Source organism: Phalacrocorax aristotelis, chromosome 2 (genome assembly GCF_949628215.1).
Source record: "Phalacrocorax aristotelis chromosome 2, bGulAri2.1, whole genome shotgun sequence".
In the NCBI taxonomy this organism is placed as follows: domain Eukaryota; kingdom Metazoa; phylum Chordata; class Aves; order Suliformes; family Phalacrocoracidae; genus Phalacrocorax; species Phalacrocorax aristotelis.
Window position 1 is genome coordinate 75,321,438 of NC_134277.1, and position 16,711 is coordinate 75,338,148.

Consider the following 16,711-nt stretch of genomic DNA (forward strand, 5'->3'; position numbering starts at 1 on the left):
ATAATCAAATTATAAAAGACACTGAAATTTCCTGAAATGTCATATCTCTTCACCTACAAAAAGATTAGGTCAAGTGAATCTTTTATGACAAGTGGTGTTCCTGTTCCTACTGAAATCAATGACAAAGTTTCATAGACTTCACTGGCAGCATAAGCTGTTTCTGTTAGGCAGTAAAAATACAAACCCTAGCGTGACTTCGTGGACTTCAGTGTAAATTTGCATTAACCCTACCCAAGTCTAACTAGAGTTTGACGACTGCATCCCCTCCAGGTGAATCTGACTCTTTCCAAATAAAGTACAATTATTCACAATGAAGAAACAGAAGTATTTTTGCTTACAGAACCAGGTTCAAAGACATGAGTTAATGAAGCAAAACTTAGTAAGTCTACCGATAAGCAGAACATTCAGCCCATGTCATCAGCATTGCCTGATGGATTTCAGTGGAAATATACTGCTTTTTTACAAGTAGTGCTCTGGCAGACTACACAATTTCCTTTCCCATGTTAAGGGGAAGCTTAGACATAAGGAAGACTAAAACTTTCTGGTTTTTAAAGAGACAAATACATCTCCTTGCTCCCCACCCTTCTCCCCATTCCAATTTCTCTCAGTGTTTGAATAATGGTATTTTTCAGAAATGTTTTAACAGGATTCCCCAAACCCCAAAAGGCTCATTAAAAAGCCTGAGCTTGAAGGAAGGTCCTTTTGTAGATTAGTAACTGGTTAGAGGATGAAAAGCAAAGGAGGGAGCTACTGATCATTTTTCACAATTAAAGGAAGTTGCAAGAGGAAGGCAGGGGAAGGAGACTGTGCCAGGTCCTGCACTGTCCAACACATTCACAACTGGGCTGGAAGAGGTGGTGGATGGCCAAGGTGGCTGATGATACAAAGTTGTTTCCAATAGTCAAAAACAAAAGCTGCTTGAGAAAGTAGCACAGGGATCTCCCATTATCAACTGACTGGGTAGTAAAATGGCAATGCTGATAAATACAAAATAGTGCATATGGGAAAAATACAGCCCTAATAAATGCAAACAGTTCTGAATGAGCAGTTGTCACTCAAGAAAGAGATCTTGGAGTCACTGTAAATGTTAGCATAAAAACAGCTTTTAAAAAAAGCTTAAAAAAAGCTTAACATTCAGACCAGGGACTGGGTGTGCCCTTGGCTCACAAACCTGACCTGCTGGTTGCCAGAAACTGGAAGATACAAATGGGGAAGGAACCCTCTGTACTCACCCTGTTTCTCATAGGTGTCCACTACTTGCCGCTGTTTAGAGAAGATGTGGAGCTATATGGATCTTTACTATGAACGTAGAACAGCTGCTTTTATATCCTTATGTAAAATGAACTGTTTGAGAGTAGATCTAACCTGGAGTCACAAAAAGAAAGTGAAACTAGAGAGAAGTATACAATCCGCGAACCAACGTCTCAAGTCATGCATGTACTCAACTCCCAGGCAAAGGACCAAAGGATCAGAACAAATAAAAAAGCCTCAGAAAAGACCACAAGGAGACCCCAAACTAACGCCTGATGGGTTAGAAGCTTGTTGGGTGTTGCTGATGCTTTAGTACAGGGGATGACCAAAACTCCAAAATACCACAATAAAACATCACAGAAACACTTGAAGAGCTCAGAGACAGAAGTGAGCAATATGTTCTGCAGCTGCAAGGTGTCCAGTAGGTGCAGAAGAGACAGATATCAGCTTAGTGAACAGATTGCGTACAAGGAAGACAGTATCAGCAGTTCCAGTAGTTCTTTCCTTGGAAAAGGACACTGGCTGAGAAGAAGATCAATGAGCTCTCAACCTGAAAGTAAATGGAACCCATCCCAGACTAGCAATTCTTATCTTCTGTGACATAACTTTACTGATGACTGTGCCCGTTGTGCTGGACAAAGCAGGCATATGGGATGTTATAATGTCTGAAAATGTCTTTTGTTTAGTGGCCCTGAATTTATACCATGTGCAGTGGAGTACAGGTTTACATATCAACATCAGATGTTAATCTGTACTTAACTGGGCCACAACAGTGGAATAGTTTGCTCAGCAGACACAGTGCTCATCAGGAAGTGATGTTAGAAGAACAGGGATTTGCAGAAGTATGGGGAGGCAGATATAAAGGCAAACAGTAGAATTTCAAGTCCTGGCATCGTACTGCTTCCTGAGTTTGACATGATTTGCATCCCCAAAGGTACTAAACAGTTGCTGAGAGTAATTGCAATCATACTGATCCAGGGTGCCTCAGGTGGCTATATGCTTAGAGAGGAAACACATTTTTTATTATAACTTGCAGAAGGCAGGCAGGCAAGGGGCACTGAGCCTGCTGCTTAACCTGGGAACATCTTAGTGGTTTACACCTATACACCCAAAGAGGTATATTTCTGGGCTGTAAGCATGCTCTGTGCTCTGCTTCCCACTCATCTCCCATTCTCAGCTGCCCCACAGACCGCTCACAGGCAGCCCACTGGACATGCAGAATCCCAGATGCACTGGGGACATACTGCCAGACTTTCTAGGTAACCAGGTAGCTTGGAGGCAACTTTGGAGGGACACTCTTGCCACAGTCAGACAGATAACTGCAACAGGCCAAATTAACCAAACCAAGTGAAAACTCTGCAAGGAAAATCGAATAACTAACCCTGGGTGATAATCTTCTTGTATCAAGAGCAGCCCACCAGTACAAGCAACAGTGTAAGGGCCTCAAGAGTAACTGAATGTTCTTGGAGAATGTAGTCAATATATTGGAAATGTAAGTATTTGGACTGTGTTTTTCTTAAGTGGTATTTAAGGGCTACTGTCTTAGATTTTGGCTGAGAAAACAAAATATGGAATAGAGAACAGTAGCTTTAACTGTTTTCAATTTTCCAAACACAGGAAATCTTAAGACATATCCCATTAAGCAGAAGCTGTTGGGAAAATGTCATCAAAATAAAGATCTCTGCCCAGTGTTTTTGCTGGAGGCAGGCCGTGATTACTGAATACCACAGTCTACACTGAGTGTCATGTGATGGTGGAGGGATGGGGAGCTACCTCCTGGCATTGACCACAGCTGCTTCTGCAGCTGATTCAAAGATTCCTGCTGACTTTGGCAGGTCACACCCCAATGGCTCTCAGCTGATGGCCAAACAGCTCAGTGACATTCACTAAGTTTCAAGGGGAGCTTCAAAACTGACCTCATTGTACTCCAAAGAGTTTTCATGGACTGCATAAGACAAGTCCAATAGATATGATGGTCTGTTGGCTTCCTGCAGAGAGGTGTTGTGAAGGTTGTGTTCCCCTAGGATCACATGCATATGAACTGGAAGCAGAGGTTAGGTTATTATAACATTTTTTTCCATTTGAGGACACTTTAACGTGTGCCCAGAGAAGCGAATACATACCTAGCTTATCAAGGGAACGCATTTGGATATTTTCACCCGCACTCAGCAATGGACTATTCTTAGTAACTAATAATATACATGTGCCTTGCAGCATGCTTTTTGATAGCCCCATTTCTATTCTCTAGGGATCTAATATTTTAGCATATTTCCAAAGAATCCTGGATTAAAAGAAAATGTCTTACTCTCTTTATAACATGGCAGTTTCTCACAGTGAAAAATAAATAGAGCTGCTGCTAGGACCAATTTCTTTCTCATATATGCATTGGAGGTAAAAGTATCAGGCTGACCTGGTAAATATCTGCAAGTCAAAGCAGTATAAATTGAGGCTTAGAACCGACTGCTATAAATGTTAAAGAAATTATGTATTTTTTAACCACTCAATGAATTTAGAATTTTCAAGGCCTATTATTATTTCTGTCTCTATTTTCAAAAGTTTAAACCAAGCACCCTACAGCACTTCATTTGCAATCCTTCATGAGTTTTAAGGCGGATTCATTTTTTTTTAAAGCCTGAAGTACACACAAACAAAAGTAGCTGCTGGCAGGTTTAGAGACACAGAGGTGCAGTAATTTGGTACATGGTTGCCATGGCAGCTAACCTACATCTAAATTATCCTGTACGCCTTTCTCAGCCATTCTTTAGTGTTCCTCCTGACTGAATTGTCGGTTCCTTTTTTTTTTTTTTGAGACCTGCCTTCTGCAAAGCCCTCCTTTGTGCCACTTTGGCCTCATGCGCTGGCTCAGCCCTTTCATCCTGGTGTACTCCATATTCTGTTGATATTATCTGTTAATGGAAGGGGAAGTGAGAGGAGTATGAGGCAGAAGGAGATGATGCTCTTCCAGCTACTCTGCCTGTTCAGAGCAGCTCTTGAAAGCTGATTTTTGCTGAAGTAAACCACAGCAGTAACTCCCTTCAGTTGCAGGACTCAAAACTTGCTGCAACATTGTTGATTTTGATGAAGTTACTGCACATTGACAGTGGCATAATAAAAGCCAAATTTGGCCTTAAGACAGTGAATTTATCAAATGATGAATGAATTCTGCTCTGTGGATACATGGCAGTAAAGCAGAGTGCTATCTCTTCTATCCAGAAAACAGGCTTTGGAATGCTTTAGCAACTATTATTACCAAGTAGAAATATTAGAAGAAAGGGCAATGAGTCCTCCAAGTTCTTTCCCCTCCATTGACATCCCTCTCAGCACAGTTAGAAAACAAGCCCTGTACTATTTATGAATTTTAAGGTTTTGTTATTTATTTCTAGTGAAAGAGTTCCTTTCTGTCAAATCACTCTGTTTCAGAGGAAAACCATTCCACTGGCTACTTCTGACCAGTCATCCTCTTTTTCTCCCTTCTTGCCACCTCTGAGAACTAAGTTGTGACACCACTTCAGGGGAACCCAGCCCAGTTCTTATCAGTTCCAGACAGATCATGGATAGCTGACATGCCTTCTGCCTATGGCTGAATGTGAGCTCAGGGTTTACAGAAAGTGAGATCAGAAGATAGGAAGTAGAGAGTATTTACTTACTTATTTTTAACATAGTAAGGTGAACATACTGTCAAAGCAGAAGTTTTGTCTAATTTTTTATGAAGGTTCATTTTCAGTATCAGTTTAGTTGTTTGTTAGTTTTCAGGCAAGCGCCTAGAAGACAATCACTGCTGCTGAAGAGTTGGCATTGCCAGATACATTTGCTTGCAAATTCAAGAAATGGGGATTACTCAATTTATTATCCTCATATCACAAAGAAGTAGAAAAATCCCCACATTTGTAGGGTTACAGGCCAGGCAAAGTGATGTCTCTTTTCAGGGATACTGAAAGCTATGAGATGCACAAAGAGATTTTTTATCTTACTTTCTGAGTTCAGTTATTCAGCCCAGTCATCTCAAGGTAGCTTACTTTTTAAAGTGGACTTTCAAAATATTAAAACAATGCAGATACTAAGCACAAGGAATAAGATCTTGAGAAGTGACAATGACTAAACACTTTATGATGATTTAGGCTTGCTGAAGACCTGCCCCCATAAATGCATGATGTGGTAGTTCATTAAACAACAGCTGAAGAACTAGAGTGATCAGGTTTTGGAATAACTGACAAGAGGGTCAGGTCTGGCAACAGTATCAGGAATCCCCCTCTATACCTGTGGGGAGGAAAAAGAAAAGCTATACACCATGGTAAATGTTTGAGAGAGAAGTGGATTTCCTCCTACTGCTTTTTAATATTGGTATGTTATACTCTCCCACTCTGATTTGTGCTCTTGCACTGTAAAAAGCTGCATGCATGCAGTAAAATTCTAATAAGGGAAAGCACTGCAGGTTGAAGTAGGCATCCTTAAGGGAGTCATGAAACTTGAAAATAAAACAGAGAATCACACTTCCCATTCAGAAGGATGGGAATGCGTGACGCTTCCCATTCAGAAAACTGTCAGATGACTAAGTTATATATATACTTGTATTCCATCTGTATTCTGTAATATAACAATTTCACGTGAGTTGTCCATGCACAGTACTTTTCAGGGCTCTTTGAAAAGATCAGAAATATTGTTATTTGCATTTTACTGATGGAGAAATTGAGTTATGGGGAACTGAACTGACCAGCCCAGACTTCCAGCATATTGACAGCAAGGCGTTCCAGTTACCATGGACCTCTTAGCACAACACAGATCCCTGCAGTTATCAGGGATATTATTTACTGTTTATCCTTTTGTGTCACAAAAAGAAACTACGTGCCAGAGTTGCTGACAAAGAATTCTTTCATTTTGGGGGCAGAATGTGTTTAGTAGTTATTACTGCAAGCTGTGATTCATACCTTTTGGACCTCGGTCATATTTTGCACGGCATGAGAATAAAGTAAATTACATTCTGGAGAGCTTTGCCAATGAAATATTAAAGCCAATATCTGTGATAAAGCTCACTGCTATGCTTTTCAGTGGTATTGAGGGGGAGGGGAGGGGAGAAATGCAGTACATTAAGTCAGGTGGCTATCCTTCCTGGCCTTACAGAGAGACTTCTCTGGTGTTTTTGTGGCCACCAATACATGATACACACTCCAAACTCTGTGGAGCCTCAGGGAGGAGGAGCTTCAGGAATGGTTCAAAAGAAAAAGCAATGTCTCCTCAGTGTTCCCGTTCTGCTGCAAGCTGAGGCAGAGCCAGCCATACTGCTAAGTGCGAGAGGCTGGTGGGTGGTGTCATGTGGTGAAGCCAAAGGCCTGATCCCAAATGATCCATGTTGAAGCATGTGTTGACTTCCCACTACCCCGCTGGCACAGTTCCACAGGGGACACCCAGGTGTGCAGAAATCACTGGGGGCTGGCTCACACTGAGCCTCCCCTAACACGGGTTGAGGTGTAGCTCAGCAGTGCTTCCAGGGCCACCCAGTTCAGATGGAGCAGAAGTGGCCTAGCCTCAGCAGTCCATGCTGCCTGCTTTCCTCTTACAACCCCAGGATAAGATTACTCAGCAAACCTCTTGCTAGCACCCTGCCTCCTCACCAGTCACTCGACACACCCACCACTGTCACAGAAGCTGGCCCCAAACTGCCTGCTGGCTGCAGGCTGTTCGGGAGCTGCGGACTGTGCTCCTCCAGTAGTGCTGCTCTCAGGCATGTTCCCTCCCCCTGAAATTAAAGCATCTGTGGTGATGACATGGCTAGTTCAAGGCAGGAGTTTCCCAGCTTCTTAGGCAGTGAAACCGATGGCTTAACTTCTGTTGGCTTTCAAGTATGTCATTGGCTTCTTTGGGAACAGCACCGGTTTTTGAAGATGTGGCAATGCAATGACGAGCCACTGCAGAGGCAGGTGGTCCCGCTCCCTGTCTCCTCATGCACTGGTCTGACCCCATGGGGAGCGGGCTGTCACCCCCAGCCTTCTATGGGGTTAGTCCTCTGAAAAAGTTCACTATTCGCTCAGGTGAGTGTTGGGGTTGCTTAGGGACAGGGTCACAGCTATACTGTTGGGGGTAGTGTGGGGGACGTGTGACTTCCTCTTTGGCAACAGCTGGCATTTGATTGCAACTGGAGGTTGCAAAACTGTCCTCTTAGAGGGGCAAGCACTGCCTTTATGTAATAGTCCCGTCACTCATCTATTCATTGTTTCAGAGTTCATCCAGCAATTATTCTATACCTGGTTTTGGTGCCTGTTGGCTTTACCCTGTTCTCCATCTTTCACCTTTCCACTGCCTCCCTTGGGCTGTAAATGCCCCAACCTGCCCCATCCTACTGAAGTGTGCCCAACCAACGACATCTTGACACGACAGAGCTTCAAGTCACAGGTGACACATGAATACCTGTGTAGTTATGTTTTGTTGATTTTTGTGGGTTTTTTTTCAGTAACCTGTTTGTGTAACAAGTGCTGAGACTAAAGATGCAGTTGTCTACAGGAGGATATTTTAAGTATTTCTATAAAATATTATATGCTTCACACTGATGCATGAATAAATGCATAGGGAACCTGAACGTGGCTACACAGCAGCATCCCTCTGGTCTTTGTTTTGTATTGGAGCCACTAAGGATTTCACTTTTTGGGGGGATGTTATCAAGCTGGTTAATGGAGAGATCTTATGTAGTAATGTCCTGTCCCTGCGTATTTAAACTGTGTGTATCCCTTAGGTCCTTGTCTGTGCTCCCTATTATATTAACTCTTCGGAGTAAATTTCCTTCACTAACCATGAAAACCCCAGTCACCACACTTCCCAAAACACATTGCTGTGGCTAGCGGGATATGGCTGTATCATGTCACATTTGACTGTGCATTAGGGAGAAAAAGCATGGGTTTGGAAGGACTGAGCGTAGCTTTGAAGCCACACCTGCCAAAACTCTGCCATAAGCATTTTTCCCTGCCTGAGGAAGGGGGTTAGACTAGACAGTCTCCAGCAGTCCCTTCCCACCTCAGCCGCTTGATCCTGTCATGTTTCATATAATAGAATCATAGAATCATATAAGGTCGGAAAAGATCTCCAAGATCAAGTCCAACTGCCAACCCAACACCCCCATGCCTCCTATACCATGCCCTGAAGTGCCATGTCTACACATGGTGACTCCACCATCTCTCTGGGCAGCCTGTTCGAATGCCTGACCACTCTTTCAGTAGAGAATTTTTCCTGATGTCCAACCTAAACTTCCCCTGATGCAACTTGAGGCCATTTCCTGTCGTTCTTCCACTTGTTACTTGGGAGAAGAGACCAACACCCACCTCACTGCAGCCTCCTTTCAGGTAGTTGTAGGGAGCAATAAAGCCTCCCCTCAGTCTCCTCTTCTCCAGGCTAAACAACCCCAATTCCCTCAGCCACTCCTCACAGGACTTGTTCTCCAGATCCTTCACCAGCCACATTGCCCTTCTCTGGACACGCTCCAGCACCTCAGTGTCCTTCTTGTAGTGAGGGGCCCAAAACTGAACACAGTATTTGAGGTGTGGCCTTACCAGTGCCAAGTACAGGGGCAGGATCACTACCCTACTCTTGCTGGCCACACTATTCTTGACACAAGCCAGGATGCTGTTGGCCTTCTTGGCCACCTGGGCACACTGCTGGCTCATGTTCAGCTGGCTGTCAACCAGCACCCCCAGCTCCTTCTCCACCATAGAATCATTAAGGTTGGAAAAGACTTCTAGGACCCCTAGTTTCCTCTAGGACTTCTAGTTGGCTTCAAAATATTTGCTTTCTCCTCTCTGTTTGTCGTACTTAAGGCCACGAATGCCCTCCACATGTTTGCCAGCCTGTCACTCCCGCAGCGCAGCTGGGATCAGGGGGCAGGGGACCACGGCGGCGTCCTGTGCACGGGCGGTTTCGTGGGCCTCATCGCTGTGGCCAAGCGCCTCTTCTCGCCCCGCCGCCCGGGCACGAACGACGGGGAGGCACCGGCTGGCGAGCGGGAGGCCGCCCAAGGCCTGCCGCCGCCCGCCAGGCAGGCCTCCGCGCCCGCCTGAGGCAGGAACAGCACCGGTGCGTGGTGCGGCGGCGGCGGGCGGGCAACACCTGCCGGCTCCAGCGCCGGGCGCTGCAACTCCTGCCCTGCCCTTCCCGGGCGCGCCGGCACCGGGCGGTTCCCGCCGGGGAGTCGCGGTATTGCGGGGTACGCCCGCAGGAAAGAACCCAAGCCCCAACTCCACCAGCAGCGGCGCTTACTCATCCTCTCAGGAATGGGGCGAGGCCGGGCCGGCCCGGGCGCCGCCGGCCGCCACAGGTGGGGCAGGTCGGCGGCGCGGGGGGCGCCGGGAGGTGTAGTTCTGGCGGGCAGGCGGTGGCGGTGCGGTGCGGCGGTGCGGACTACAAGGCCCAGGGCGGCCCGCGGCCGGCGCTTTAACCGAGCGTTGGAGGGGGGGTGGTGGTGGAGGAGGCAGTTCCTGGTGGTGTGTCCCTGCGGCTTGCTGCTCTCGGGGGCGGCCGAGCGGAAACCCGCCTCCGGCAGCCAGGAGAAAGCCCCGGCCAGGGCGGCGGGGAGATGCGCCTCACCTTCCCCAACAACGGCAAGCTGCGGCCATCCTTAATTAACAATTAGCTCGTCCCTAGTCACCCCCCTCTCTCCCGGCAAGCACTGTCCCATGCACGCTGACCCGCCGCCGGCAGCTCGCTAGCCGGCAAGCCGACGGCTCCTCCCGCGGTGCTGGCGTGCGGGTCGCTTAAGCCATGGGGAATGGGATGAACAAGGTAACGCCGCTCGTCGTTGTTGCTGTGCGTGAGTGCATGTGCGCGGCCGCGGCGCGGCGCTGGCCGGGGGTGGCGGTCCCGCCCCGCCGCCGGCCCCGGCGCCCCCTCCTTTGTCTCGCCCCCGGGCGGCGGGCGCCCGCTTAAGGAACAAAGCCCGGGGTAGGAGAGGTTTTGGGGTTTGGGTTTTTTTTTCCCTTCAACTTCGGGGGTCCGCCGCCCCGGGGGGGAGGGAAGCAGGCAGTGGCTGCGCCGCTCCCTCGGGGCGCGCCTCCTTCCCGGCCGCAGGGCGGGCAGGGACGGGGCGGGAGGGCGGACAGCGGGGAGCCCTAGTTTCGGTGATGCTCGCCTAGGCTTCCCCTCCGCGGGCGAAGCGAGCCCGCGGGGCTGAGGGCGGCCCCGCGCCCTCAACGGTCGCTAACGGCCTCGGTGCCCCCCCGCCATGCTCTAGGCAACAGCAGCAGCGTTGGGCCCTTCGGCGGGGCCGGCCCCCCTCTCCTCTGTCCCCCGCTAGGGGTGCCCCAGGGGGTGGCTCGGGGCGGAGCCGGCACCCCCCTGGTTTGCGGCGGGACCCGGAGCGGCCCCGCGAAGCCAGCCGGTGCGGGATCTAACTTCATCCCTCGCTCCCGCAACCGGGATGGCCGGCGCCGACCTGCGGGGTCCGCCGGCGCCGGCCAGTGCGAGCTCTGAGGGCGCTGAGCGGCCAGGGTGGCCCCGATGCGGGGGGGACGAGAGAGCGCTTGGCCCCAGGGAAGATCGCAGTGAGGAAGGAAGATGGGTCTGTTTTGCAAAGGGTGTCGGCTTTTTGGCAGTGGGGGATCGCTGTAAGAACCGATTGCCCTGGTGTGTCGTGGGAGTTACCAAGGGACAGCTGTGATTTTTCTTAGTATCTCCACCTCTATTTTAAACCAGGTTTGAAAGTGTCGTGGTAACTAGCCTTTTATATATAGCTTACTATGAGGAGCAGAAGTTGAGTCATCTCTTCTGTCCAACATCCTGCTTTCAGTACTTTGGGAGTAGCCGTGAGCATGGCCTCCAACAAAGCGGAGGAGAAGAGCTAGGAATAGCTCTGACATCCTTGGCCCTGGAAGTCAGGTTGGTGAGTGTGCAGAGTGCCCAGTGTGCCATATGGGAGTTGAAGCCTTTTCATCCTGTGGATAGAGACACTGAAATAGAAACTTCAGGCAGGGGAAAGATTTGGCTGGTTAGTCCAGCTGAGTTAGAGGGTAGGAGGTAGAACCTCCCTTGGTCAGTCTCTCCATTTTTGGTTTTGAAGTCTGGGGATAACGGTGTGATGTGCAGCCATTCCTTGGAGGCACCTTCTAGGAGTGGCCAGTTAGGAAGAAACACAGCTGGAGAGACTCCTTTTAGACTTCTGGTATGTTTGTAGTATTTTATCAAAACATTTAGAGGGACAGGGTATGGGATGCCAAAGTTGCAATCTCGGGGGGGGGGGGGGAGGACAATTGTCAACCCTTTGAAGCTTAGCATTCTTTGTCTGTGTTACATCTTGCCATGGTGGGCAGAAATTGGCAATCTGTGACTCCAGGCAATTTGGTCACTTTTTAAAATCACTTTTTAAAATTCTTTTAAGTGTTACGCTGACACATACCAACCAGAGCTTTTGGGACAAGCACAGCACTAAGATTTTTCTCCTCCCTTCCTAAGGCTGTATCCAAGAGGATGAAATGTTCAGCAGTTTGGGAGGAGCTGGTTCCTTTAAGGAGGCTACAACTGTGTTGGGTACTGGCCATGAGGGTTTATTTTTGTAGGGATCCTGTGGGTAGGTCTGGTACTTGCCACCTTCAGAATGTGCCCCGGATCATCTGTTCCTTTTGATCTTGTGAGTCAGTGAACGCTGGAGGGGCAAGAGGAGGCGTAGGGCCATCAACAGTGGGGTCATCAATGCCGACAGTGGGGGTTGTTTGCTTGACGTAGTATAGTCTGTCAGTACAAATTGCCTTAGTTTCCAACTGAAGTGTGTTTTTTGTGGTAGAGCTATATGTGGATGGTAGGGAAAATAAGCAGCTTATCCTATGGCGGATTATTTTGTTTAGGGAATCTCTTTGTACTGGTGCCAAGGAAAGAGGATTAGCGGTGACCTGTAGTGGGTATGGTAAGGAAAAGCTCCAGAGATTGCTACAGCTGCTGTGGCTGCTCTTGGATGCTGAGCCTTTCTTAGTGGCATGGTCCCCTCCTATTTTCTGTCATATGATATTGATGTATTTCGTAGCAAATAGCGATTGCACCTGACTTTACGTGGCCATTAGTGCTGGAGGCTTGGCATTCTTTTTAGGAGGGGTTTGTCTTTTGTTGCTAGTTTTCTCTGTAAAATTAGCTGTGCTTAGTTCTTTTCCTTAAGGCCACCCAAGCCTCCTGACTTTTCCCAAATTAAACTGAACCCATTGGTTCATAAATACCCTTCTTATTCTGTTCAGAGAAGGAGAATTGGCTAGTGAGTGTTTGAGTTACCTGCTATTAATTGTTAGTGCCTTTTTTTTATATCTTTTAAGTACAGGATGAGTCATGGGGTCTGACTTAGGAAATTGTCTGGGTGGCCTGATTAGCCTTTGCGCTTAATGTCTAACTTCAACTTGAACTTTGAATACAAGTCAAAGTCTCTGGCTGAAAATTACAAAGAATTTTTCCAGGAGCTGAAGTCTAGGGGCTGAGATGCTGACAAGAGATTGTAGTACTTAGAGTTGATTATCTGTGAAAAGGATATGCTTAGTGAAGAGGTTTTTTCTGGGTTTTAGTTCTTGTTAGTTCTGTTACAGTTAACTGCCTGTTATTCATACAAACTTTTCTGAAGGGGTGAGTTGAGTGTTATCTCTACAAAAAGGACAGATAAGCCCTGCTCGTTGTAGGAGCTGATTCATAAGAAATGTAAATCAATGTGGGTAGTTACAGCTGATGAAACCAGTTTTATGGAAGGCAGTGAAGCTGTGCCAGTTCACATCAGCAGCGAATCCCTCTCCCTGACCCGAATCCCTCTCTCTGACCCGTGACACTCTCCTGTACCTTTGGACAAGGTAGGCTTGTCTGCTGCTTCTACAGCACCTGGCCATCTCCACAGAAAGTACGATGAACCTCTCCGGAGCGCCCATCAGTACTAGCACATCTAGAAGCAGCATTGGGCAAGGAGTTAGATGCTTTATTATAACCATGTGTCTATATAGGAAACAGCAGCAAAGTAGCCCTTTAAGCCATTTTCCAGAGAGGACTGGTAAGAAGCGGAGCAACTGGAGCAACTATCATCCATTGCAGGGCTCTGCCTTTGTGCAAGGTGGAGAATGCGAGCTGTTCTCATGCAAGGTATAAATGAAGACAGGCGTTGGTGTCCTTGTTGCTTGGTTGTGCATTCTTCTACATCTGTTATTTAGTCCGTGGTCATTGTCTCAGTGTTTCGGATGATATAAAGAGGCTACTGTTTTTATTCATAAAGCAGTAGTTGAAAAGTTCACAAAAACAACCACCTTATTTTTCTCCTCTTCTGACTCCCACCCCTTCTCTCTCACACGCCCCTAGCAGCCATCGGCCTTCATTTTGTGTGGCCTGGAGTTGCAGTTACTGAAGGCGGTGTGAGATGACACAGCTGAAAGTTCCCAGCCGTAGTCTAGTGCTGAAGTATTAGTCAGCACGATATGAAGATTCACTTCTTTCCAGGTAGCTTTCACCCATAGTAATGTTTCTTGCTTCTAGAATGACTAGGACAACATGGGTAACATCTGTCCCTGGTTGCACAGTGTCCTAATTTCCTATCTAGCGTACAACATTGCCTCATGGTGCACAAATGCAAACTTCTAGATTTTTCCTCCTTAGCCAACGATAATCTAGGGAGCCTAATTTTTGCAACACCCCGGTGTTTCTTGGTAGCTGTAATTTATAATGTCTAACCTTAATGACTGTGACTAGAATTTAAGCTTTTATCCTCTCTTGAGAGTACATATTTGATGCAGAAATAATGTCCTGGAGTCTAAAATGCCATAGTCTACAGTAGTGGTGGTATGATTTGAGATTTATGCTGCAGATAAGAAATACCAGACAGCTATTTAAAAATATCAGAAAGGCTGCTTTTTTTTTTAAATTTTTAAGCTTAAGTCAAGGGAGCTGGCTGGGGTGATCTGGTTGGTGAAATTTGTTCATAACTTGACTACCTTTTGCTTTAGAGCATGTTTCATGTTTTTTTTGTTTGCAGAATTTGGGCCTTAGCAGCGGCCCTTGGGTACTCTGCTCTGTGGAGCAGCTACTGGCTTCTGATTCCTAGCCTGGGATGGTGGCCTTGGAGCTGCACTTCTAGCAGAGTCATCAAGTGTGCTTAAAATAATGAATCAGTCCATGAAACCACGAGTCTTGTGCATGCGGGAAGGGACAGGGGAATGTTGTAGGGGTTCTTTTCCCTGCTTGATACCCTGGCATTGGAAACTGCTCTGCTGATTTTTGCTGCCTTTGTACGAATGTCAAATTCTTACAAATTAAGAGGGGAGGAAAGGGGAGAAATCTGTCTGAGCTTATCTGGGCAAAACTTAGAGGTGCCTGGTTGCACCAGACTAATGAACCATTTTCTTGTCTAGCTGATGTTGTCAAGCAGCCCTTAATTTGTAAGCAGTCCAGGGTACAGCAAGGGTCCCAGAGAAGCGGTCTTTCAGTATCAGTGGCAGAGCTGAGCCCTGGGGTTAGACCTGGCATGATGTGGCAGGGAGAGGGAGATCACCCAGCAGGGCTCAGAGGGAGGAATGTTTGCACAAACCAAAGCTCCAGGGAGTGTGAGGAGTGCTGCAGCCTTTCTGTTTTCTGCAAGGCTAGATAAATAACACTGAACATGATGTTTTTATCAGATGAAAGCCCTGGACCTAAGGCAGATCAGAAGCTGTTTTGCAGGCCCTTCTGCTGGCCTGCTAAACTTTGCGTGGTAAGCTGGGTCACCTTTCAGCAGGAAGGCTGCAGTGAAATGGAGGCTAGGGCGATAATCCCCAATGAAAAGTCCTTCATGACTTTCGGAACTTCGCGGCTGCTGGACCGAGCAAAATGGGTGGAGTTTTCCCTTTAAATAGCTGTGCCCAAGAGACTGTTGCTGCTGTTGTGGTGACACTTGGGTGTTGCTAAGGCTCTAGGAAGTCAGCGCTGACATATCTGTATTGGTGGTATGCTCTGCATGCACTGAAGAAAAATGGATCGTACTGTTTTACCACCACAGTTCTGGTCTCTTCAAAGGATGTGGGCGTGGGTCAGAGACCCAGGTGGCAGAGAACAAAAGTCTTGGGCAGAAAATGTGGGTGTTTGTGCCTGGGGGTTTTTCATGTCCTTACTGCTGTTCCCAAGTTGCGGGGGTTATGAGAGGGTGGGAGGGGTAGCACTGCTGTGTCACCTGCCTTTATGTGTGTGCGTGCACGTGTCCTCACACTGCACAAGCTCAGCTCAGGCTGACCTTGAAACTCCCCGGTTAAAGAAAGTCCTATAACTGAGACCTATGCAGGCTTCTGGGAGTGTTGGGGTGAGTAAGTAGATCTGGGAGAGAAACATGCAACTCAGACTTTCATAAATTCTCTTTCTATGTGAACACACAACTCATTATTTGCAGTGATTTCCTCTGTTGAAGAGCCCCACAGTGCTGCAGCCCTGACTTGCATGGTTTTGCCCCGTGAAAGACTTGAAGGATGTAATTTTGCAATGTTTTGTCCAGCTTCCTTAGCAACCCTAGGCAAATCACCTTTTCTGTATGAAGTTTCACCATTAGTTAAATGAGGGTAACTCTTATCCTGCTGCGGGGGGGGCAAGGGGGAGGGGTGTGTTGTGAGGCCCACTTCGTATTTGTAAGCCACTTTTGCTATCCTTGGAGAGCCTTCAGTATGTGAGAGTCTCCATGATTAACAACCCCCAGCTGTCAACGAGCGCTCTCAAAGTGTGGCATACCTAGAGCAATGTAGTTTGAGAAGGTTGCAGAGAGACACAAAATGTTGTCAGCACTTTTTAGGTGGCATTTGACAATAGTCTGCTAAAGTAGTATGTTCCATCCTGTATGCAAATTGAACTTTGTCAAATTGTCTTACCACAAGATATCTGTATTTGATACTATATTTCTTTCTCACAGATTCTGCCTGGCTTGTTCATTGGCAACTTTAAAGGTAAGACTAGTTTTATCATTATCTCTAGGATTACTTAGCAGGGGTCTTAAGGTGTTGTTTTGCAGGCCTATGGAATTCTCTGACATCTCTACAGCTTCTTTAACCCAATCTTGCTTCATTTATGGATTTACCTGGTAGCACTTAAAGAACTTGTTTGCTTTCTCATCGGTGTGCTGTGCTGCAAGTACTTTAAGAAAAGAAAAATGAATACCATCTCCTTGGAGCGTGCTTCAGCTGGAATTCCTAAACATTGGCCTGCCTTAAATGATTCCTCTGCTTGGCAGGCAAGCCTGTGAACCGGGCAGATTCTTTGTAAGGCTTATTTCAAGCCCTCCTTACAAGTAAAGGCTTAGTATACCTCCTGCTCATTGCTTTCATTATTTTGGTTATTTATAACAACTGCTAAAGAGTTCTGTTATCGCTGCTTGTGAGACTGATAGGTCTGCAGGTTGCTGTCTGACCACTGATACTCGTGCTGTCCATGTGGCAGATGTAAGACTCTCTGGATGTTTTTCCTTTTTGCATGAGGCTTATTTTTTGTGTATAGAAAGGCAGAACTATATTTAGAAAACACAGGA

The 16,711-nt window shown here is 47.0% G+C and overlaps 1 protein-coding gene across 4 annotated transcripts in view; it reads left to right on the plus strand.

Moving 5' to 3' along the window:
- Nucleotides 1–16,711, plus strand: part of DUSP22 (dual specificity phosphatase 22) — a 92,076-nt gene that overhangs the window by 38,436 nt on the left and 36,929 nt on the right. The window contains exons 1-2 of one of the 4 annotated variants that reach the window (XM_075084152.1): nucleotides 9,531–9,547; nucleotides 16,100–16,133. Coding sequence is in view for 1 of the 4 variants with exons in the window: in XM_075084150.1 (XP_074940251.1) it covers nucleotides 9,991–10,011; nucleotides 16,100–16,133 (55 nt within the window). In the remaining 3 variants the exon portion in view is untranslated. Of the gene's footprint in view, nucleotides 1–9,530; nucleotides 9,548–9,671; nucleotides 10,012–10,131; nucleotides 10,171–16,099; nucleotides 16,134–16,711 lie in introns of those variants that run through there. The other 3 variants (XM_075084150.1, XM_075084151.1, XM_075084153.1) reach the window with 3 other exon arrangements.